Source organism: Urocampus carinirostris, chromosome 3 (genome assembly GCF_059441175.1).
Source record: "Urocampus carinirostris isolate Australia breed hairy pipefish chromosome 3, RoL_Ucar_1.0, whole genome shotgun sequence".
Classification (NCBI taxonomy): domain Eukaryota; kingdom Metazoa; phylum Chordata; class Actinopteri; order Syngnathiformes; family Syngnathidae; genus Urocampus; species Urocampus carinirostris.
In genome coordinates, this window is record NC_142351.1 from 34,570,559 (window position 1) to 34,595,487 (window position 24,929).

General features: G+C 39.0%; 1 protein-coding gene across 2 annotated transcripts; it reads right to left on the reverse strand.

The window, feature by feature from the left end:
- Positions 1 to 12,899: 12,899 nt before the first annotated feature.
- zgpat (zinc finger, CCCH-type with G patch domain) lies at positions 12,900 to 24,803 on the reverse strand. Of its 2 annotated transcripts, XM_088331597.1 has the most exons (8): positions 24,655 to 24,755; positions 24,403 to 24,440; positions 22,708 to 23,358; positions 20,518 to 20,651; positions 20,169 to 20,327; positions 19,694 to 19,813; positions 17,509 to 17,926; positions 12,900 to 13,203 (listed from the first exon to the last, which is right to left on the reverse strand). In XM_088331597.1, exons 3-8 carry the CDS (start codon positions 23,304 to 23,306, stop codon positions 13,065 to 13,067), a joined length of 1,569 nt encoding a protein of 522 aa, XP_088187723.1. In that variant the 5' UTR covers positions 23,307 to 23,358; positions 24,403 to 24,440; positions 24,655 to 24,755; the 3' UTR covers positions 12,900 to 13,064. The 2 variants fall into 2 exon arrangements, with proteins under 2 accessions (XP_088187723.1, XP_088187722.1); XM_088331596.1 differs by lacking the exon at positions 24,403 to 24,440 and having other exon boundaries at positions 24,655 to 24,803.
- Positions 24,804 to 24,929: the final 126 nt, after the last annotated feature.

Genomic DNA, 24,929 nt, shown 5'->3' on the forward strand with positions numbered 1-24,929 from the left:
ATTATTTTATATGTATGTATATATATATATATATATATATATATATATATATATATATATATATATATATATTTCTTTTTGTATGGATGTATTGTATGAACATTTATTCTTCCTTTCTATTAATAGTATTTTTTTCTTCTTTGTTGTTTCTTCTGTTATTTATGAGTGTGTCAAATGTATATATTTTGTGTTGATGTATGATGGAGGAATCAAACCTCTGTCAAAATTGGTGTGAGAAATAAAAAGTTAAAAAAAAAAAAAAAAAAAACGTGATGCTGTTATGTTGTTGTATGTTGTTTTAAAACTATACCGTTCATTGGTTTGTGACATGTTACAACATTTCTGGTGTTTGTCTCTTAAGACATTTAAGCAAACATAGTACTTTATACTCAAGCTTGTTATTTCCAACCTGTAAACAAGCTATTCAGGCAATAGGTGTTTTTGATCATCCTGATATTGAAGGATGCATTTGTTTGCAGTCCAGCTGTATTCCACAGTTTATGAGATTACCGTATCAGGCACAATTAAAAAAATAAATAAATTTACCGGAAAAAATAATCCAGTAGGTCTCATAGACTGGAAATACAATGCAAATGAATAAAATCGGAATTGCTTAAGAATACCATTAAATGCTTCTGCATACAGTGACCATTCATAAACAAATCAAATTAACTTTGATATGAAATCTGATTTCTTAATATCTATGTTCAATAGGATACCTTTTTTTTCATGTTTTTTTGTTCATGCGCCTAATAGTAAATTGTGCTTTATCAATGGAATAAATAGTACCGTAAATTACGGACTATAAGCCGCTACTTTTTTCCCAAACCATCAACCCTGCGGCTTATTCAGTGATGCGGCCAATTCATGTAATTTTTCTAACAGCCGCCAGCGGCGCTCGAGTACAAAAGGTAAGATTTAGACCGGTGGAATATATGCGCCGAGGAAGACTGCAACTTCTTAGCTTGTGCACAAATAAATTAGCGTAGACATATCCTCATCATGCAAGTTGCAAAAAGAAAGGCACATGCCGTAGCTTTCAAGCTAAAAGCAAACGAGCAGTCCGATAAAGAAGGAACGAGAGCTATTGCACGTCCACTTCACTTTGCGAGCGTGTTGCTAGCGTATTTTGGAATAAGGGAGCGTGGGACGACGTCCATATGACAAAGTCTCTTTCCCCTACTGGGGAAGACGACTTTGATGACGTCAGTTATAAGGAGGAAGATGAGGACGGTTTTCCGTGGTTCCTAAAAGTGCGGTATGTTTTTTTAACAGACCAGCTTACTGTGTTGCGAGCGTGTTGGTAGTAGCGTTTTGCTACCCTTCACAGGCACGGTTTGGGATGAACGTTATAATATTATAATCAAAGCTTTGAAAACTCTCTCGGTGTACTGTCTTTCTTTGTATATATGTGTAACCGATGTATAATATGTATTTGCACCTGTATATTTTTGTAATGTATTTATTTGAGACACTTATTCTGATATGTTTTGCGAATTAAAAAAGAGGGGCGGAGCAAACGCGGGCTGACGGGAAGTGGAGTAAAGGTGAGTGAGACCTGTTGTCGGGGCGGACAATAGTGGATATATATTTTTCCCACCCTTACCTTTGGAAATATAGACTTTTTTTCCTTGGATTAGTTTCAACGGGTACTTGGACTCTGCAGGTCTGCATCAAACCTTAAGTACCGATATCATTTTCTGTTCAATTTGCCGGCTGTGGTATTTAGATTGTGTATTTTATAGTCAGTTACAATTGCGGGACTCAAAGCTGGGTTTGGGCTAATTTTGGGATTGTGTTACATGTTTTAATGTGGGCGCATGCGGCTTATATACGGGTGCGGCTTGTGTAAGTACAAAATCGGTTTTCCACTTGAAATGTGGTGGGTGCGGCTTATAATCAGGTGCGCTCTATAGTCCGGAATTTACGGTATTTGGGTGTTACATCTCATAATCAGGTGCATCTTATAGGCTAGACATTACGGTACATGTGGCAAGCAGGAAGTCAGATGTCAAACCGAGAGATACAGTTGAAACTCTGAAAATTAAAGATGCACAATTATAAACCCAAGATGTACTTACCTACGATAGAGGAGTCATATTCCCAGAAATATCCATAAAGTATATCATGAACTCTCTTGAATGAATTATATTCTTTATTAGTAAAGCGAATGCCTAAGCTTTATTTTCAAGAGGAGCAAACCATTCTAGCAGGGGGAATAAATGTAACTGGGGAAAGGCTCTCCATACAAAAATGTATTTTATCAATCACACAATAATTCTACTTATACGTCCCTGTCGTTTGACATGATACTTATACGTGAAGAAATTAGATCTATGATTCATATTTATAGAATATCTCTTCACCCAAAAAACCCCAGCTTGTGTTTATGCTTTACATGACGGAAAGTTAAATGAAAAGTGAGTGTTGTGTATCCACCTTCAAAAAAACATTAATTCCATCTGCTTAGTTTATTATATGTGGTTTGTACAGGACTTTAAAAAAGAAAAAAATAATTTTGTTTTATTTAGCGCTTAAGAGTGGTTGGAAAAAAAACATTATTCTTTAAAAATAAAGCAATGTTTATTTGAATAATAAGCAAAAATACATGAACTGTCATACAAATGTGCGGTTTTGAAAATACACATAGGTCAAGAAATTGTATTCATTTTACATTGCATGAACCTCACCTAGAGGGAGGTGACATAATTCTTTTCCATCTTGCTCCTAAGAGTACCCCACAAAGCAAAAACCTCGAGAAAAGCTGGGGGGGAAAGTTAGAAGAAAAATAGTGCAGTTTTGTCACTTGAAATCTCTAATTGATATTCTTCCTTGTGCTTTGTAGCACTCCTTTTTGGTTCCACTCCACAATGCAGCGATATCTAGTGGTCAAATATCACACAGTGTCCCTTTAAGTCTTTAATTAATGTTTGTGCAATCGCTGCGCGATCCACTGATTTCCAGACACACGCTGCAGACGCAACATATGCGTTGTGCACGGTCATCTTGCGGCTTGTGTGCGACAGACTCCGCAACTCATCTTTTCCGGATGCACGTTTAATTATTACAAAATACTTTTCCCTGTCAACTGAATTGTTCCAGTCTAATGGGACAAGCAGATGTGAAATCATATAAAAGTGATGCAAGCTCACAGAAGCATGACAACAGCCACTGACTTTCAGGGTTTTCTCTCTTGCCAGTGGAATGTCACCAATTTCATTTCCTCCCTTCCAATTTTTGAAGGCTATGCTTTTTGAATACATTTTAAATGCATGCATGGTTACACTATTTCTCTTTCAATATTTTAAAAAGGTGGTTTTATACAAGGAAAGAAATGTGGGGGTGCTTTGAACCACTCAATGACATCGGTGCTTGGTTTGTACAGTATTTTAGAATCTATTTTTCTAACCAAGACATTATTTAAAGGCAAACCAAATGTAATTATGTGAGGTTTGTGCTATATTCTACAGGGAATGAGTGAGTGAGTACCGAAGGCACGAATTGGTGCAGATACCAGCCTTTTTTAAAGGGACATTGTGCATTATTTAGAGCCTCCTGGTGGTAAAAAACTTCAAACAAAAGAAACAAATCAATATGATTTGAATTAGAGACAAAAATACATATCACATGAATGTGCATTTTTCTAAATTCATGTAAGTTGAGAAATAGTGTTTATTTTTTTCATGATGTGAGGCTCAAGTAGAAGGAGCTGGCATGATTGTATGCCATCTTGTTGGTACCCACAGTAACCAAAAACCTTGTCAAAGCCCAGGCAATAAAATGAGAAGAAAGATGGTGCGGTTTGATCACTTAAAGGCTCCATACTTGGTCTTCTTTTTTGTGGTTTGTAGCACTAATTTGTGGTAATACTACAAAATACAGCATCATTTAGTGGTTGAATACTACACAGTGTCCTTTTAAGGTACTATTACCTAAACTCCAGGAATGTGAAATTAAAGGAATGGTTACTGTAAAGCGACAATTATATTGTTGGGATTTAAAGGTAATTATTGAAAAAGGCTATTATTTTTGCAGAGGGAAGGCTACCCAGTATGGATTCTTTATGTACAATTGGTACCTCTTTGATAAACGTATCAATCATTACTCAAGATTAGAGTATCCATATTGGAGATAGCTTGGAAAGTGTGGTATGGAACTTCCCTAAACTTTTATTAAATAATGTGTATTATTTGACATCTAGATGTCACTGCATTGTGTCATGCAATCAAAAATAGTGCTACAAATCACAATGACGACTACTATGGGGGCTCAAAGTAACCAAATAGCACAATGTTTCTTCTTATTTTTATTTTTTTTGCCAAAAAATTGGCAAGGTTATTGGTTTTTGGATACTAGTATTAGCAAGACCGCTGACAATTATGGCATGTAAAAATGTATGTTCAAATGATGGTTTAGGTCTTTTAGCTTATTATTCAAATAAATATTAGGTTTGGCTGTTTTTTCAAAATGTTTTTTTTTACCACTAAGAAGCGCTAATATGCCCTGCGACTGGCAGGCAACCAGTTCAGGTTGCCCCCTGCCCGCAGACAGCTGAGGATTGGGCTCCAGCACCCCACGACCCTACTGAGGATAAGCAGTGCAGATAATGGATGGATGGTTGGATGAAGCGCAAATAGTACATACTGTCCCTTCACGTAATGAACGCCAATCTGAACTCATTACAATATGAAAGTAAGTCCTACAAATATTTCTCCACCTCTTTGTGTCCCCTATGGAAATAATCCAGTTTTAGAACATAGTTTTCCGTCCAATTGGGCGACGAAGCTATTTCATTTTATAGACTCGGGTCAGTCCAAGTCACTGACTAATGTGATATGGTTCACTTGCGTCACTTGTGACAGGTCATTGCATTGGTGGATAAACTGTACTGCCAACTTCTATGAAAAGTCCAAGAAGTAAATCCAGTTGAAAAACAATATCAATAATGTAGTGTATTAAGCAGGCTGAAGCAACACCCATATTTCAATTCATACCTCATTAGCAGAAAGTGTGGGTTAATTTTAGACATACCGTATTTTCACGACCATAAGGCGCACATTAAAGTCTGAGATTTTTTTTGAATCGTGCAATGCGACCTGTCTCTTATGCGGAACAGCGGCCGTAGACCAGTTCAGTAGCCTTATGGTAGGGCGCCAGCCACAAAGACTGTGAGGTCACAGGTTTGAGCCTTCACTGAGTCAAGACTTACAGCATTTTTGGGTTAAATCCGATGTTTTTGTGAGATTATTCACATTTCCAACTAAATGCGACTTCTTCTATTCTTCTCCCGTGACTTTTAAGCGTCTCTTGTTTGATTGGCATCAAATCTCGCTTGCATGGAAGAAGACTCATGACATCACATGCAATGTATTGTTAGCGGGAGTGCTCATGGATGTTAATCCTGTAGCGTATCTAGCAATTTGAAAGTCATCGTGCAACCGGTGGCTGAACAGAGTTGAGATGAGATGGGAGATGAGATTTTTGGGGAAGGGGCGCGGCTACTTGGTGGATTTTCACTTTTCGCGGATGGTTTTGGTCCCCATTATACAAAATCATATCAACCATGGCAAAATAACACTACTCAAAAAAAAAAAAAAAATTAAAGCATTTTTGAAGGGCTACTTCGCGGATTTTCACTTTTCGCGGGTGGTTTCGGTCCCCATTAACCGCGACAACCGAGGGATTACTGTAAGCTGAAAAACGATCTCTGGCAAGTTTTTATCCATATGTTTTACTGAGTAATCAATACTTAAATAAACCAGAAGCAAACTTAGCTTTGCTCACGCTGTATTTTGAAATAGGCACACTTGTGTGCTGGTCTGTGTTGTGCCGAAAAATACGAGCCCATTGGCAACCAAATTTCAACTTTCTTTAAACCACACAAAAATCTGTGTGCAATACCAAACCTGCCCAGCACTAACGGGCGCATGGAAGAAGGCTCTGCCTCCCCACCCCCACCTTCTTGGGGGGATTCACGTCACAAGGTCTTACGAGGTGGCAGCACACACCACTCCCTATTTTATACTTCCAGATGAGCGTCCAATAACGTTAGTCAATTAAGCTAAATAGACCTGCGAGTAAATTCCCAAATTATTTTCATCAATATAGAATCCTGTTTTCCCTGAGTAATTAGAACTTTGCCTGGACTCATTTGGCTAAAAAAAGAAATGAAAAGCCACAATCGCCTACCTAAAATGAGTTGAAGGAAAACGGGGAAAGGACATTGTCATGGCAGCATGTAATCTTCAATTGGTGATGAGACACGGGCGGGTGATAACACCAGGCTAGACGGCAAGACAACACACGGATGGCACTGTACGAATGTAAAAAAAAAACAGCAAAATCCTCGGCAGCCCCGATGCTAACAGAGAGCTAGCCGGAAAAAAACATACCAAGCGCGAGACATTCAACGAAAAACATAAATGAAGGGCCACAATCGCCTACCTAAAAGGAGTTGAAGGAAAATAAGGAGTGGACGCTGCCATGGTGGCAGGTAATCTTCAATTGGTGATGAGACACAAAACACGAGACACCTGCGGGTGATAAACATTATATTTGGGAGGTAATCAGGAGTGACGGGACACAGGTGTGCAAAAGTGCAATTGCTAGCAGCTGGCCAAAACGAGAAAAAGGAAAACGTGCAGTCAAATCCGAACCACGATTGAATGATTATACAAGGAAAAGAATCTTGACATCTGAAGTGTCCTCTTTCCTTTTTCACACCCTTAAACGGAGCCAGAGTATGCTCTCTTTTGGATTCCCACCAGTCACATCAGCATGCTTCTCCTTCAGCCTCACCAAACCTCGTGAAACAGATTCCGTTTAACGGCATGTGGCGTTTACACTCCAGCGACCGCCGCGGTGACCTTCCCTCTGTCCTCAGCCGGCTATTCTGCTGTATTGTATTGTATTTCAACTGGCTCAGCACTGAAGCTATCGATTATTTTTGAGACAATACAGACAGGAGACGATGGCAATTAAGCAAAGTATGAAAACGCCACCATTGATTTAGGTACATAATAATGATTTTGACATATAATTTATTGTATGCCTAATGAAACGCTGACATTTATTTAACAGCATCTGTGGCCAATGAGAATACCAAATGACCTGAATGGATGTGAAGAAGGAAGCCCTTTTCTTTCTCCGTGTGTGGGTAAAACAAGCGCTGGAGCTGAGAGGAGTAGTTTCCTCAAAGGTTTAATATTACAGAATATTCTGGGCACAAATGAGAGCTACAGGACAATGGCTTGCCGGATTCAGAAGTTTGCAAGCAAAATTGCTGACTATTACTTTTATATTGGGAGGGTGGGTGAAACAAAAATGAAACGTGAAGTGGAGAGGAAATGAAACCTGAAGTAGAGAGGTAATGGAAAATTTCCACTCCAGAGAACTGAAGTGGAAATTGCCCAAAGCAAGGAGTCTTTCTAAAACTGGTCCAACAGAAACTAATATAAGGAGCCCATTTTCTGGATACAAAATACAACTTGGCTTTGATTATAGAGTAGCCAAATAATTAACACCAAATTAATAAATCATTAAGTTAAATAAGTATGACTAAATAGGTGCAAACATCATAACCACATTAGGGTAAGTATTTAGTCAATCACCAATTGTGCAAGTTCTCCTACTTGAAAGGAATACAGAAGTCTTTAATTGTCAAAATGGGTAAACCTCAACCAAAAGAGACAGAATGTGGCAAAAAAAACCACACTATTTTTTAGAGTGGAAAAAAAAATGATTTGGTCAACTCCAAATAAGCAACATTTCTGGCTGTCAAAGAGGTCTAACTTCTTGTAAAGAAGTCTTACGAGGCTTCACATGTTACCTGGATTAATGGCCTGTATAAAAGACAGCCTTTCCATACCCTATCTCCACAATGTCCAAGGCCAAAGAGCTGTCGAAGGACACCAGAGATAAACTTGTAAACCTGCACCTTGCTTGAAAGATTGATTCTGCAATGGGTAAAATGCTTGGTGTAATGAAATCAACTGTGGGAACAATTATTAGAAATTGGAAGACATACGAGACCCTTGATAATCTGCCTCAATCTCAGGCTTTGTTCAAGATCTCAGCCTGTGGCGTCAAAATGATAAAAAGAACGGTGAGCGAAAATCCGAGAACCACATGGGGGATCAAGTGAATGATATACAAAGATCTGGGACAAAGGCTACTATCAGTAACACAATTAACTGCCAGGGACTCAAATCCTGCACTGCCAAACGTGTCCAGAACACGTCCAGGCCCGTCAGCAGATAGCTAGACAACTTTTGGATGATCTAGAAGAGGACTGGGAGAATGTGTTATGGTCAGATGAAACAAAACTGGAACTTTTTGGTAGAAACACATGCTCTTGTGTTTGGACTGTTAGGGACTTTTTTTCTGCAAGAGGAACAGGATGACTGATCTCTGTAAAGGAAAAGAATAAAAATAGCCATGTATTAAGATATTTTGAGTAATAATCTCCTTCCATCAGCAAGGGCAATGGAAGTGAAACGACTCTTTAAGCATGACAATCATCCCAAACACACAGCCAGGGCAACAAAGAAGTGATTTCATAAGAAGCATTTCAAGGTCCTGGAGTGGCCTAGCCATTCTCCAGATCTCAACCCAATAGAAGATCTGTGAATGGAAATAAATCCCTGAACCCTTTGTTTGCATTTTTTTAAAACCAATATTTACAAAAAAAATAAAAATCAAGTCAAAATGACCCTTAACGATCTTAACTAGTTACTGCTGTAGGAAGACAGGTTCAAAGTGGTATACAATATTTTCTGCTATGGGACACAGGCTCTGGCATTATTAATATTTCATACATTTTATCAAATCATCCAACGTTACACAGCAAAAAAAACGGTGAAAAATTAAAAATAATTCGCCAATACGACTCCCTGGGTCAAAAAGGTTCCTGACCCAAACTCTAAAACCAAAATTACAACCCCACCGTCACATCTTTTTCCTTTTTCTTGCTGAAAGACTGACGTCTACTTATAATTTTACAGGGATTTAAATGTCATTTGTCTATATTTAAGGATCACTGCAGAAATGTTTTCAGACAAATTAGAGAAGGATTTTGTACCATTTTCACAATAATGTAAAACACATTCATGTGGACTGACCTAACTGATTCCAAGTCTCTTTAATCACGATTTAAAGTGTACCAACTGACTCACATTTATAGCACTGTAATTGATAGGAAAAGGGGAGATTCATTCTAAATGTAAATGCCCAATGTTACCATGTTTCCCAAACAATCTGCTTTATCAATCTAAACGCTTGTTGCCACGTTTAAGGCAGAAGTTACTGCACTCGTGATTGGTTCCTCAGGGATGGTAGCCTACCATTCTTCAGACTTGATTTATTGATTCGAACATCAAAACTGTCATTTGTGTGCATGCTAATTTGGTCAAATAGCTTGTGCTTTTTAAAGCTGGTTACTAATCACAATCATTGTAAACACATATTTCAAACCACCTAATCCAGCATTTTCCCAGGTGCACAATATATTTCAATATTCCATAAGTGCTGGAAAATAAAACAAATTACTTAGTTTTGGTCAGTTAATTGAATTACCTGTAATTAAATGTATTTGCCATGAAGTAATGAGGACGCTCACAGTTCAATAGGTTTTCTGTGTTGGAATGAATACAGTCTAAAGCGCATCCATATTATGCAAACTAGATGGTAATATTTGTTTAACTAAAAACGTTTAGTCTGGAATAATTTTCTCTTTGTGTATACCTGCTAAACATTAGCATCAGCATCAAAATATCTAGATCAGGCTGGCCTTTACCAAGAGAATGTTATCTTTTGTAAATACTGAATACATTTCATTGAATACATTTCTGCCTAACGGTATTCCCAAATTCTTAAAAAAAGTTCTCGAAATGTGATGAAAATAGTAGATGTCTTTTGCATTATATATATATATATATATATATATATATTCCAATTTTATTTTTCAGAAATAACGCATTTTGAATACAGCATAGCTTGTCTTTGTAGTCCTGAGCTACGTCGTGGAGGAACACCAGCACCTTAGAAAGCCAGTTGCCATTTTGTTGAACGTGTTAATTACCGTAGTTGAAGAAGTTACAAGTGTTTAAAGCAAAGTTTTGGTCGAGGAGAATGTCTAGGCGTGTCGCAGGCGGACGCACTAATGGTACAACAAAGGGCAAGCACCCAAAGGGGATAACCAGGATCGATCCAAGGGAAGACGGGCGCAGCCTTGGCAGAAAAGCACAAAGCCGGCTGACCAAAAACAAAGTGATCAGCCAGGCTAACAGGGAACCAACATCAAAAATGTCAACGGCAATAGCGACAAATGCAAAGCCGCTAACGCCAGGCTAGCGGACTAAACAACACACGGTGGGCAGCCAACGAGCGCTAACCAGGAGCAAAATTAACAGGAAATCCCTTGGCCCTGTCGGGGAGCTAGCCGGGCAAAATTATACCAACCGCGAAACACTGAACTAAAAACACAAAGGAAAAGCCACCATCACCTAAGTAAAAGGAGGTGAAGCCAATCACACACTGTAATCGCAGCAGGTAAACTTACGCCAGATAGCTTTTTAAGGTCTCAGCACACAACTCGGACAAAACAGTCACAAGGCCCACGGGAGATGGGTAAGCAATGTTCCAATTTTTGAAGCACAAATGAGGGGCACGCAATCACAGTTTAATCCATTAACTGTCTGTTTCGGAGCTGCGTCACATGTTTAGTCAGTGAGACTCTCCATTTTTCCTCAATGATGTCACAGCTCACAGCAAACAAGACAAATGCAACATACATGGATAATTGTGGAGTGGTACACTACACAATCTGTGCCTGATTGGGAAAAAACATTTGGGAATACCTTTCACTACAGAAGGTCAACTTCCACAAGTAGTGAGAGTAGATCCGCCAACAATATTCATGGGCTGACCCTTTGGTTCATGCACTTTTGGGTGAAGCGCTTCTGGCAAATTCCGGGGTAAAACATCTGTCAAGGTAGCCTCCAAATCAATTGGGCAATCACGTCTCCTTAATCACATAATCCAGGCACTGATAAGTGTTGATTGGCGTCCAAGACTTTCCTAATGGGCCGGTCTCAATCCATATGCGAGGCAAACGTCTGCAGAAATTGTGCAGGTCGCACACGCACACACAGACAGATGAGGCAATCTGGGTCGCAGGCCAAAGCCTCATATATGAGGCTCATGAATGACTTAAAAGCCTGGTGCACAGAAACACCTTCCCTAACTTCCCCCCATGGGATATCATTATATCAACACCCAGTGTAATGTGCCCACCTTCCGTGGTCTGTCAAAGTCTCCACATCCTCAGTAGTGCTCTCCCAAGGACACATTCTTTGTGAACCTTCATAAGTGAAATACAATCTAGCAAACCTTGTTTTCTCCCAAAAGGAAAACAAACATGTTTTAGTTTGTGTTTTATTTCTTGTCCTGTTAGGAATGTGCTCAAATTGTAAAGGGAGGACAATTTAAACCCATTTGTCCATGTGGCCCTATATAAAGAAAATAATTGGCTGGCACTTCTTGCCCATGATATTGACCTTTACTACCATGGGAGCACATCTTTGAAATAGGTAAGTTGGACGTCCTAAGTTTGATATAACTAGCTCTGCTAATTACTTCCTGGCAGCTTAATACACGTGTAGTTGGTGTTTTTCAAACGAAAGAAGAAAACCCACAATGGTAAATCACAATTAGAACAGACACACGGGAATTTGCACGAATACGGGTTGACAAGCCAAACCTCCAAGAGCAAATCGGCAGGACACAAGACAATCTGACCTACACGCAACAAAAATGGAACTCATTCAGTGTATATATTTTCTTACGATTCCGACACTGTACTTTTTCATTGATACCAATACCACCACGATATGATATATATATACAATATTAATTTTTCAGTCATTTATATCCTCTTCACATACTTAGTTGTAATTGATGCACCTTGTGATTAGTCATGTACAGTAATTTAGAGTAGGAATCATTTACTTCTTAATGTAAGCTTTTTAGTAAAAACCAAGTCACACATGTGCAAGTCTCAAGTAAGTCTCAAGTCTTCACCTTCAAGTCCCAAGTAAGTCCCAAGTATTTTTTTCTTGGGCAAGTCAAGTCACAAGTCAAGTCCCGAGTCTTAGATTGCCAAGTCCAAGTCAAGTCACAAGTCATAAAAACAGCGACTCGAGTCGACTCGAGTCCAAGTCACTAAGTCTCAAGTCCCCATGTCTGCTTTTTACACTAATGTTAGTTTTTGTCATAGCCTGCCTTCGTGATATATAAGTTGAGGTCAGCTTCACACTATATTTAGAACAGCTAAACTCCCCTATTGTTTTCCTCGTCTCATAACCCGGAGGTTCAACGAATATACAGAGGAAGGAAAGTCATCCTCCTAGTGATGTGATTTCAATATGGATCTATTTTAACACGCAAGTTTGGATTTTATCAGTCTGCGATATATATACAATTCATTCTTGAGCAAGCCACATTAAACATGCATACAATTATTTTAAAAATACATAATGACCTGTACAAGATTAAGTTTTATTTTAAATGAATTAGAGCACTATTTGCTACTAAAATAATTACTTTCAACCACAAATAGTAAGTGTGTAAAGAATACAGTATGTGCAAAGCCAAACTCTATTATTACAATGCTTTACGTTTAGGTTTTGTGACTTAAGGGCTCCGGCAGATAACTCCAAGACCAGGGCCCCTCAAGCTTGCCAGGATTATTTTTTATTAAAGCTCGGTTTGCACTTGTAATTGTAAATTTGAGAACGCCGGCTTTAATCCTGAAAACTCTGAAATAACAATTCAATTTATGAAAAATTCCCAACATCAAGGAGTGATCTGCTTTGCAATAAATAAAAACTCATGTGCAAGGGAAGGTTTTCACAATTATTTTTTAGTGGCAGGAAAGACAATGTCGTTAAAAAGAAGAGTTCAGTATTCTCCGTACAGACCAAAATCAATCAAGGAGTTTAGGCAAAAAAGTTGACACAAACAAATTTTGCTGGATGTGAGTGTTCTAAAAAAGCATTAAATCCATCTCAGAACTCGGTCATCTTCTTGTGTGTGTCAGCCTTGTGTTGTTGTCTCTGGATGGCCATCTCCTGAGCCTTCTGCTGGGCCAACAGCCGCCGAGCCTCTGACAGCTTCTGTTCCAACTGCTTCACTCTGGACGCGTCCCTTTTTGTTTGGGTTTTTAAGGACACAGACAACAAACAGATTAAGAGGTGGGGACAGACGTGTAGCTTTTTTAGGCGGCACTCTCCCCGATGAGTTGGCCGCATCCGCCCGAGTCTCACCTTGAATCTGTGCATCGCATTTCTGCCGTCTATCACAACCCTGAATTCAAATGACTCATCACATAACAAAGAGATTTTGAGATAAGCATAACAAGCAATCAGTCATCGGATAATCCTGCCTTGAGCCAACTGAGGTCAAATGGATTGCATCTGTTTGTTTAACCGTTTATTGATTGCTAAAACACTTTGTTAGCGATATTAACAAGACTAATTGCCACAACTTCGATCACCAATGCAACTCGCTGCTGTCTGAAAGGTGCCAATGTCTACTGTATAATACTATACATAGCTATAATTTTTTAGTATATTATTAGTACTTCAATACTCCAACTCAATACAACATTTTATTTTTGTCTGTACATTCAAGAAAACTGCGAGTCAGATGTATCGACATTTCGTTCTGTATACACGTGTACAACAATGACAATAAAGCATATCTGAATCTGAATGTCTGATGGTGGTCCAAGGGGCTGTAGGTACAATCTATCAGTCAAGCTTCCGTCAGTCTCCCCTAAGGTGTGAAAAAAATAATAAATAATGCACCCATTGCGAAGCATCTCTGAGTGTCGAATAAAGCGCTAAATACATTATTATTATGGCCTAATTCGGGGATCAGCGACAGGTGGCTCTGGAGCTGCATGTGGCTCTTCAAGTCAAGTCATGTGTATTTGTATATCCCTTAATCACAAGGAGTCTCAAAGGGCTGCACAAACCACAGGTTATTGCAATCTGCAGACTATTATTACACCATCCCCTGATCTAAATCCTACATGAGGGCAAGGAAAAACTTCAAAAATGTTTGGTAATTAGAAAGATGATATGGTTTCTGTAGGACAAATCTGGCTTTATTTTTATCATCTCATAAAAAGGCACCTACAGTTTAAAGTTTTCACTTCCTCCTAAAAAGGGCCATATCTCATGGAGATCTATGGAACTCATAGTGAGTGACAAGAAATTAAGCAAAAAAATTGCGCTTGAAAAACGTTAATCAATTGCAGTCTCCTTTCAGCAGTAAGAATTGACTCATTATCAGACATGTTCTCCATTGGACATCCAATAAATTCAAGAGGGTTCTGTTGAACACTCACTGAGCGTGGAAAATGTTCCTTTAAATTCAAAATAAAACTGATCTTTAAGTCATTTTGCCTGTTTTTTTTCTTTCTGCTTGTTTCGAGTTTACTTGTTTCCAATTTACATTTAACCTTTCAACTTGACACTGGCAAAGGGAGATCCCGTTTAATTATTTTTTAATTCATTTTGCATATTTTACACGACGAGCCATTTAAAGTCAATCGATGAAATGTGCATCTTTGTATTACGACTACATTGTGTTCCTGTTAATTGAAATGGATGCAAATGTTCATTATTGGCATTTCTCTTTACAAATAACTGGACATCTTCGAATTCAAATAGCAATAGCAGGTCACATTAGGGACATTGTGTATTATTTAGTGCCTCCTTGAGGTAAAAAAAAAAAATCTTAACTTTATATGAATTTGAATAAAAAGCAAAAATACATGAACTCCCACATAAACCTGCATTTACTTTGTACTCATAAGTCGGAAAATTTGTATCTATTTTACATAATATGAGCCTAATCTAAAGGAAGCATAAATTAGTGTCATTTAGCTGCTACGGTTACTCAAAGACCCCACAACCTTGTGCTTGAGTGCTAAAAAAGTTGCACAAGGCTGGGCAAGTAAATTAGTAGAAAATTGGTGTATCACCATAGTTTGTAGTCTTGTGACGTCAAGTCATATTTATTGTAGCGATTAATCACAAAAAGTCTCAAGGGCTGCTTTGTAGCACTACACAATAAAGTGACATCTAGTGGTCAAATATTACACATTGTACCTTTAATTAATTAAAAGCAGAAATAGTTTTGGACAAATAATTAGCACAAATAGTTTTGGACAAAATGGAGAGAAACATCCGATCCAAGTTTCGACATTGCTCAAATGTCCTGTATTTTCCGCACTATAAGGCACACTGGGTTATGAGGCGGACCACGAATGAAAATAGTCTTTTGTTATATGTTTTTATATATAATAAGCCCTGGACGTGAAGGCGCATTTAATTAAAACTAGAGTACCATAGTACTGTACCATTGTTGTACATTGATCGGTCAGTTGGTATACAGTGCCGTAAAAAAGTATTTGCCTTCTTACTGAATTCTGTGTTTGTATATTTATCAGTCAACAAGGTTTAAGATCATCAAACCTGTTTTAGATTCTAAAGTAGACTTTCTAATGTTTTTGGGATTATTGTGCTGTTGCATCATGATCCAATAGTGCTTGAGTTTGAGAGCACAAACTAAAAGGTGGACGTTCTCCTTCAGGATCATCTGCTAAATACCAGAATTGTTTATTCTATCAACCAGAGCAAGTTGTCCTGGTCCCGAGGCAGAAAAAAAGCCCCAAAATATCACACTCCCACCACCAACCTTTACTGTTGGCATCAAGTTCTTTATGTCAAATGCTGTGCTGTTTTAACACCAGAAGTAACAGGCTGCACACCTTCCAAAAATTTCAATTTTTGACTCATAAGTCGATAGAATGATTCTCCAAAAGTCTGGAGGATAATCACAATGCTTTTTGAAAAATGTAAGACGACTCTTTATGTTATTTTGTGACAGCAGCGGCTTTCACCTGGGAACTCTCCCATGGATACCATTTTTGGCCAGTGTCTTTCTTATAGTGGAGTCATGAACACTGACCTTAACTTAGGCCAGCAAGGCCGGCAGTTTCTTGGATGTTTTTCGAGGTTCTTTTGCAGCCTTTTGGATGAGCTGTCGTCGCAAATTAGTTGGTCGACCACTAATAGAACGGTTTGCCATGTTTACAGTTTTCTCCATTTGTGGATAATGGCTCTGACAGTGGTTCGCCGAGGCCTTAAAGCCTTGGAAATGACTTTGTGACCTCTTCCGGACTGGTAAAATTCAATCAGATTTTTTTTTATAATTTGTTCTGGAATTTCTTTGGATCGTGATGTGTCAATTGTGTTCATGACAATTTGTGGCCTGTCTAACAAATTCAATTAGGGGATTTCTTGATTCAACACAGTTTGGGTGTGGCCTTTGGAATTTAACTCGTAACTGTGGTTAGTCTCGGTTACTTTGTGATTTAACAAAGGGGAGAATTACTTTTTTCACATATGGCCAGAAAGGTTTTATTTTTGTGTGACTAAAACAATGGAATCAACATTTGAAAACAGCATTTTGTATTTCCTTGGGCTGTCTGTGTGTGACATTAAAATTGGTTTGAGGATCTGAAACTTTTGCGAGAAAGAAATCATGAAGAAGGCAAATCCTTTTTATGGCACGTTTTATCACTGATTACAATATCATAATATTAGATGCTACAAGAATCAAACCCAGATCGGTGGGGGGAGCACGTCCGATCCTATCCACTAGACCATCAGGGATACAGCTGACAAATCAAAAGCCTTCGTTTTCATCTCATCACACTATTTTTAGTCACTGTACAAAATTGTTGATGCTATTATTGGGCCAGGCCGACACGGTACAAAAAAGATTGGGGACTACTGAAGTACAGAATTCTATTGCTGACTTTTCAAAGCACACAAGATTCTGAACTAAATAAAGACAAAGCCATTGTGGGAAGTAATTTGATGGTTCAGAACTAAATTAAGAGAAATGCATTGTGGGAAGTAATTTAGATGTCCTGAAAGATATAATTCAGTGCATGGCACCATTCATTCAAAACGATTGTCACTTACAATACATAGTATGAGCTGAGAAAAAGTGAAACTAAATTTTATACCTTTTTTTTATCATTTCCTGTTTTCTTGTTTATCTAACATATCTGGTACTGTGACTAAAAATAGTGTGATAATGAGAAAGAAACACACGCTTTTTAAAGTGTCGTATGCATCCCTAGTGGTCTAGTGGATAAGATACAGCCCTCTCCTCGCCGCGATCCGGGTTTGATTCCTGTTGCATCTAATGTTAAGTAATAGTGAGGAACTACCTAGCGGACTTGATGCTATTACATTGCTATCCGGTTCAATCCCTGTTGCCACCATTATGCATTTATGACCACAAAATCAACTGATCAATAATTGCACACTATAGTAACGCATTTCCTATTTGAATAGCTGGTAAGGCGCACCAGACTATAAAGCACCTTACAGTTTTGAAAATACGGTATTTGATAATGACACTTACCTCCCGGTTTGCCTGCTAAGTGTCTGGGTCAGGTTCTGGATCTCCCTCTCAGTCTGCGCCACATTCTCAGCCGCCTGGAACAATTTCACATTCAAACTCCTCTTGATGCTCTTGCCACCCTTGTAGGCCTCCACTCCTGAAAGCGTGGAAGATCCAGCAGCCGTTTCCACCCCCTGCTTGATGCCGCCTGGCTCCTTGGCACCGAGCTTGCGGTTGAGAAAGTCGAATACGGTTTGACGCTCTCCATTGGTCGCCCTAGGCTTCCGCCGGCGCTTTGGTCGGCCTGTTTTCGCCCCGTCGTCCGGCTTGCTGTGAGCGCGTCGCAGGGTTAATTCTGAACATTGGTCCAGTGATTTGCCTTTAGGTAGGAGCACCGCCAAGACGGGCTCTACTCGGCCCTCCAGCGTCTTTCCTAGACCTGAGATAACACGGGAGTCAGACTTGTTATGGGAGTTCACGTTCCTGTTCCAATCAGTATTCATGTCCCTTGCAATGTTCCGTACAGAAATCATGAAGTACATGGTAAAACAGGCTGTTTTAGGCGTGGCTTTTTTTGTGATTGATATGTTGAATAGCCAGTGATGTGGCAATGCATTTCAATGGCACTGGGAACAATAACCAAGAGCCAGTTCTGACCCCGTCATGTTCTGTTTCGAGACACAAATTGATGGCTCACCTGTCGAGAAACATCAAGGTGGAAACATTCTAGACAAAGAACGGTTTGTCATTCACATTTCTGGCTGGGATCAGAAGGCCAGCATCCTTTATTTTTTCTTGGTGATGTTACCTTACAATTCAAGCCAGGAGAAAAAGAAGAAAATAGGCTGAGACCTTTCAAGTTTGACCTTTGGCAAGTGGATTTTGATAACTGTAGCATTGATATGATCTCACATCACGGAACGATTTTGTAAAAATATCTTTTATAACACATTTATGACTCAAAGCGCTGGTTGGGTTGCGTAGTTTGAGATGTCCTAAAAAATTTAAAAATCTAATATGTTATCTATTAAGTATGTGTCAACAAAGCCCAACTGAGTTCAAAGAGCCTTTGTATATAGTATTTTCAGCGTGCCTATCAGCTTTTATTTTACTTTCATGATTGGTGTTCCGGCCACAAGGCGCATTACACTGAACGAAGGGAGGCGAGGGGTTTGTGGGGTAAACAGAGTAAAATCAGACACATGGTTATGCTTTTCTTTATTTCTGGGATCAAATGGTGAAAGTAAGAAGAGGACCGTTTCAAATACAGTCCAAATGCCAAGCCAAACCATCAAACCGATAAAAAAGAAAGTTTATTCGAGCACATCTAAGAATTTCAGATACTTGCATGCGCAACAAAAGGAGCTGCAATGATGATTTCAGACAGAAGATGGCATCAGCAAGTAGAATATTTTTAAGTTACATACACGACCTTTACCAATAGATCCATATTGCAGCCTGGTGCAAATTTAAAAACTTGTTTCCTACATGGTGGAGGTACAACTGCAAGGCAAAATATATTCCTCTCATTACGGCCTAAACTCCCAAAAATTGGAATAAAGGGGGTCTTAAAAGTGAAAATTTCAAGGTGAAAAGCATTCTGTTCCTGTGTATTGACTGAGCTACAATAGGTTTTAATTCCAACATTTTTTCACGAGAGAAGTCCAAAAATTCTATCCAGCAGGATGAAATGTGCATTTATTTTCTTGTCCAATTTCAATTGAAAAAATGTGAACCAATAAGTACATATATGGCGATACTAAAGGCTTACGGCTCAGAAAAAGAATCCAAACTGACATGGCCACCATGGACATTTACTATCTCAATTGCTCATATAGAGAACTAGGCCAGTCTTGCCAAGTGTACTTAACCGCTAATTGATTTTAACGTCACTTTTTTGCAATGAGAGAAATATAGGTTTGGGCATAGGATCACCTGCTGAATGCTTGTACATAGTTCACTCATGTTATGCTAGCGAAATTGTGTTTTTTCCCCAAAAATATTGTCCGTTTTCACTGTTCATTAGTTTGGCTTCTGTCTGACGCTCATAAATATTGGTTAAATGAATGCACAGTGAGGTACAGTAAATACAAGAGGAAACATCAAAAAACACAAAATTGTCCTTCCTATTATAATTTATCATTACTCTGACGCTGGTACACAAAACATCTCAATGCATTTATGATTATGAAGATTGTTTGCTGACCTTTTCCATATTCATAACCCATTTTGAGCATGAGTTTGGAACCGATGCCTCTTGTGTGAGTTTCCCAACCTCCAAAAACAGAAGTATTGTCGGCATATGAATCTCCGGTCGACTCCAAAACTTCAAGGGAAGATAAACGAAAAACAAGAAGTTTGAATTGTTATACAAAAGCAAACCCATCATCACAGAAATATAAATCAAAAGCGTTGTTTGCAAAATAGGAGAGCAGTAATTGTCATCAATTGAGTATTTGTATATGTATTAGTCTGATTAAATGAGCAATAATAAAAATAAAAATAAATCTCCTAATGGTAATATTATTTTTGGTTACCTTAATTCACACAAATGACACCCAGGTAATTAGTTTTCTTCACAGTGAATACTAAAGAGATTAAATATGCTAAACAGTTCTCCGTTTCAATTAAACGACCATAACAAAAAGATTAGTCAAGTATAACCGCATCATGCAAAATACCTCTAGCATAAGCAGCATCATCTTCTGCATCACCGTAGTCCGAGTCAGATGAGAGGGCGTCTTCTTCTCTCAGGGGTGGAATGATGCAGTCGGCTTCAACAACTGCATCTTTTAGCAGCAGGGAGTCAAACTTAACCGTGTAAAAGCCATTGTCGATATCTAAACAGGAAGGGCGTGATAAGTGATTCAATTAGTTGGGCTTTTGATGATTGGGAGGTACAGTCAAAACATAGCTCCAAGTTTCTCTAAAATTCTCTTTTGTCAAATGCTATCCGAATATATAATTACGTTTTGATTTGAATTTGGCAGTTCACTATTTGGTTGTTGAAACTTCGACAAAGTTTGAAACCTGTGACTTTGGCTGGGTACCAGATGCCATCTTCGTGCCGAGTCAAGCAGCTTGAGCCTTCCACAAGGTTACTGAGGTCACAATCCAGGAAGTCTCTGAGCTCCGATACATGCACCACCTCGCCATGGGAAAACCTTTGTGTTACATGAACACACAAACAACTGAAGTGACAAAGACTCGACCCAATTCAGTCATGTCATTCATGCCCCTTCAGTGAGGATGAATTGTGGAGCATTGGTTGTAATTCTTCATGTATGGCTAGTTAAACGAAGCTAAAATGGTACCGAACACAAGTCAGTGAGGGAAAAAGCGGAAGCTAGGTGTAGAGTATGCATTGTATTTCAAATAAAAGCAAAAAAAAAGTATATATATATATATATATATATTCATTAAAAAAATAAGTATCATAGTCTCCAACTGTTGAAAGTTTAGTTAACACAGTGTATGTAAGTTGACAAGACGGCTTTGCTTCCACCTAGTGGACACTAATTCGAAATACAACATAACCCATTATTTGCCTTCTTACTGATTTCTGTGTATGTATATTTATCACTCAACAAGGTTTCAGATCATCAAACCAATTTCAAATTTTAAAGTGGACTTGCAATTGTGTTTTGGATCATTGTGCTGCTGTATAATCCAAGAGCGCTTGAGTTTGAGGACACGAACTATAAGCTGGACGTTCCTCTTCAGGATCTTCTCGCTAAATACCAGAATTGTGTATTCCGTCAACCAGAGCAAGTTGTCCTGGTCCTGAGGCAACAAAGCAGCCCCAGATCATCACACTGCCACCTTAATGCTTTACTTTTGACATCGTGTTCTTAATGTCAAATGCTGTGCTGTTTTTACACCAGATGTACCAGGCTGCACACCTTCCTAAAATTTCAATTTTTGACTCATCAGTCCATAGAATGTTTCTCCAAAAGTCAAGCAGATAATCAAAATGTTTTTTAAAAATGTAAGACGACTCTTTGTGTTATTTTGTGACAGCAGCGGCTTTCACCTGGGAACTCTCCCATGGATGCCATTTTTGGCCAGTGTCTTTCTTATAGTGGAGTCATGAACACTGACCTTAACTGAGGCCAGCAAGGCCGGCAGTTCCTTGGATGATATTTGTGGCACTTTTGCAGCCTTTTGGATGAGTCGTCTTCGCACTCTCAGAGCAACTTAGTTGGTCGACCACTCCAAGAACGGTTTGCCTGGTTCAGTTTTCTCCATTTATGGACAATGGCTCTGACAGTGTTTCGCTGAGGCCCTAAAGCCTTGGAAATGACTTTGTGACCTCTTCCGGACTGGTAGATTTTAGTCATATTTTTTAAAAATAATTTCTCCAGGAATTCTTTGGATCGTGATGTGTCTATTGTGTTCTTGAGATTTTGTAGCCTACTGCCCTTTTTCTAACAGATTCAATTAGGTGATTTCTTGATTCAACATAGGTTGGAAGCAAATTTCAATACTGTTCTAACGATTATACGACCGCAACCTTTTCTGTAGCAGAAACCGGTTTGATGTATGACAATATTCTCTTGGCCCCGGCCAATAATAGCATAATAAACCTAAATATCCAGTGCAATCACTAGACAACTACAGCTCTAGATTTCAGAGGAATGGGAATTTGATTATAAGTCACTTTTGTCAACACTTTTTTACTCATGGTACCACATTGTACAGGTTTTTTTTCTGAACTTTTTTCCATAATTCTCTATTACAATGTTGCACAATGTGGCCCCAAGGATAATAATAGTGTAATAGATAAAATTCTTTTCACCATGTCATCTGCAATCCTAGTGAGGTAGTGGTTAGGATTTAGCACTCCCACCAACGCGATCCAGGTTCATTTCCCATTGCATCCAATGCAAGAGCAAATGTTGTCTGCAAAGTACTTCCAGAAAACGTTGTGTGCGCATCCAAATGTAATGGTTTTTTTTTTTTGTAAGAAAAAAAACATGGACAAACAAGCTAAAAAATAAAAATAAAACAACCTTTTAAATTTTTTGTACCTGTTTTCGGCCTCATGGTTGCTGACCACTTATTTATACCGCATAATGGTCAAAAATAGGGATAGTAACAATCTTAAATTCACAGTCTTATTGCTTTTGAACCAAACTTGACAATCACGCTGTTTACACATACATAGTAATAAATGGTGTTGGTGAAATAAACAAACAAACAAAAACAAAAAAAAGTTACCTGCAGTCATCCTGGAAGCGACATTTGTCCTCAAGATAGAACGGACATGGTTTCATGGACTTTTGTGTGGGATAAATGTACAAAACTCGAACTTGTGGCTCTTCTCCGTCCGGCTCTTCTGCACCAACCACCATGGCATTGTGGTACTCCAAAGTCCCCCATGATGTCCTGTAAGGCGCTCTTACTTTTGTACCACTCAAAGAGTCTACTTCCTCCTCATTGTCCTCTTCCTCACCATTATCTACAACACAGCTGTCTGTCCCTTGGCCTTGTTCCTTGGAACCAGAGCCAGAAAACTCCCCAAGCTCAGAGTAGAACGCAGCAAACTCTGAATCCAATTGCCCTTTTGTGTCGATCCCGGACTTTTGCGTGTTGGCCGGCGCTCCACTCGTGTCCTCCTCCAGGGAAGCCAAAAGTAGGCTCTTTTTGAAGGACAGCAGGCTGGCCTTGGTGAGTTCTATCAGCTGACACAGGTCCTCTTTCAGTTTGAGCAAGTCACACTGCTGGGAGGGGTCCAGGCTGGCAGCCAAAGTGGCATTCACTTGCTGGAGCTGGGCTTCATACGTAGAAATAGCGCCCTCCAAAGTTTCCTCATCCATAGTTTTGGTCCAGAATGGGCGGATGAAGAATGACAGGCATCCAGCAGCTGGGCTAATTGTGCAAAGGGAAAAACAAGATTTAGAGTGTTAACTAGATGCTGCAGGTTTAGCTAAAACATCGAAATAGCCTTAACTACTTTTTAGGGAGAACCCCAACATCAGTTCGTTTTATCCTGCCCTGCATTTTCAAAACCACTTGTTTGTCCTCAGTATGGTTTGGATTTAGGTGAGCCAGAGACTCTTGGATCTGTATTTAGTGTGACAGGAAGTGTTTGGCTTCCTTGACATTATTGACCCAGTCAGTATTTGAATAGGAAATTGGACTACCCAGACCGGACGCTCACAAGCAAGCAAACAATGTGCAAACTGCTAACAGGGACCAATATTCATCACCTGATTTCAGCATGCTGAGACCAAAATAATTTTCATTCTAACTTCAGAGGACACTTTTACACGTATGTAGCCATTTCAAATGGTATAAATATATTGATTTTCCGTATACCTTTAAATTGCAATAATACCTTAATCATAACAAAAATACAACATGCATCCACCTATCCATTATCTGCACGGCTTATCCTCAGTAGGGTTGCGGGGGTGCTGGAGCCCATCCCAGCCGTCTTCAGGCAGTGGGCTGGGGACACCCTGAACTGGTTTCCAGCCAGTTGCAGGACACACTGAGACAGTCAACTCACTCGCTCATTCACACCAAGGGACAATTTGGACCGGCCAATTAGCCTGGCATGCATGTTTTTGGAATGTGGGAGGAAACCGGAATGCCCAGAGGAAACCCACGCAGGCACGGGGAGAACATGCAAACTCCGTACAGAAAGGCTGGTCGCTAGATTTGATCCCATGACCTCAGAACTGTGTCGCAGACGCTAACCACTCATCCGCCGTGCCGCCTGCGTTCAAAACACTGCATCGTAAAAACAATTTGATTAAACATGTCAGTGCATCCAATCAACCCACCCAGCTTTAAAAATCATGCATTAATTAATCAAATACTTTTAGAGAAATTTACTTATTGAAACCTACAATTCGCTGCAACCTACTGTCAAGACCATTCATTCACTAAGATGACAAAAAAAACAACCTCTAGATCGGACGGTATTTTGGGGTAGTCGTCTCCACCTTAATAAAAGAGATAAAAGAGATTAGAACTAGAAATACGAATGAATCGATTGCTGTTTACATGTGTTTGGTTGTTTAAAGGAACAAGCCTACTTTGAAATCAGGCAAGATTTATATACAAACACTAGTAGATTACAAAGGTGCAAATGTATTGTATATAACAGCGGCCCCTAGGACGACATTTACAATTGATCACCAAGTTACCGGACATTACCTTTGTTATCTGGCCAACTTGAGGGAAAACAAACGAAAGGATGCTCAACAAATCTAAAAGATTGTGCAAAAGACCAATATAGTGAGGTTGACCGGCGGTGTCAAGATAAATATTACGACTGCGATTTCGTTTTAAAAAACTTTCAAAAGAAAATCATGACAGCAGACATATAGCTATGAATTTGTATTACATCGCCGAAAATCACTCATATAATTAAAATCACTCAAATTAAGTTATTTAAATTGCTTATCAGAAGCTATAGGTCTATATCGTTT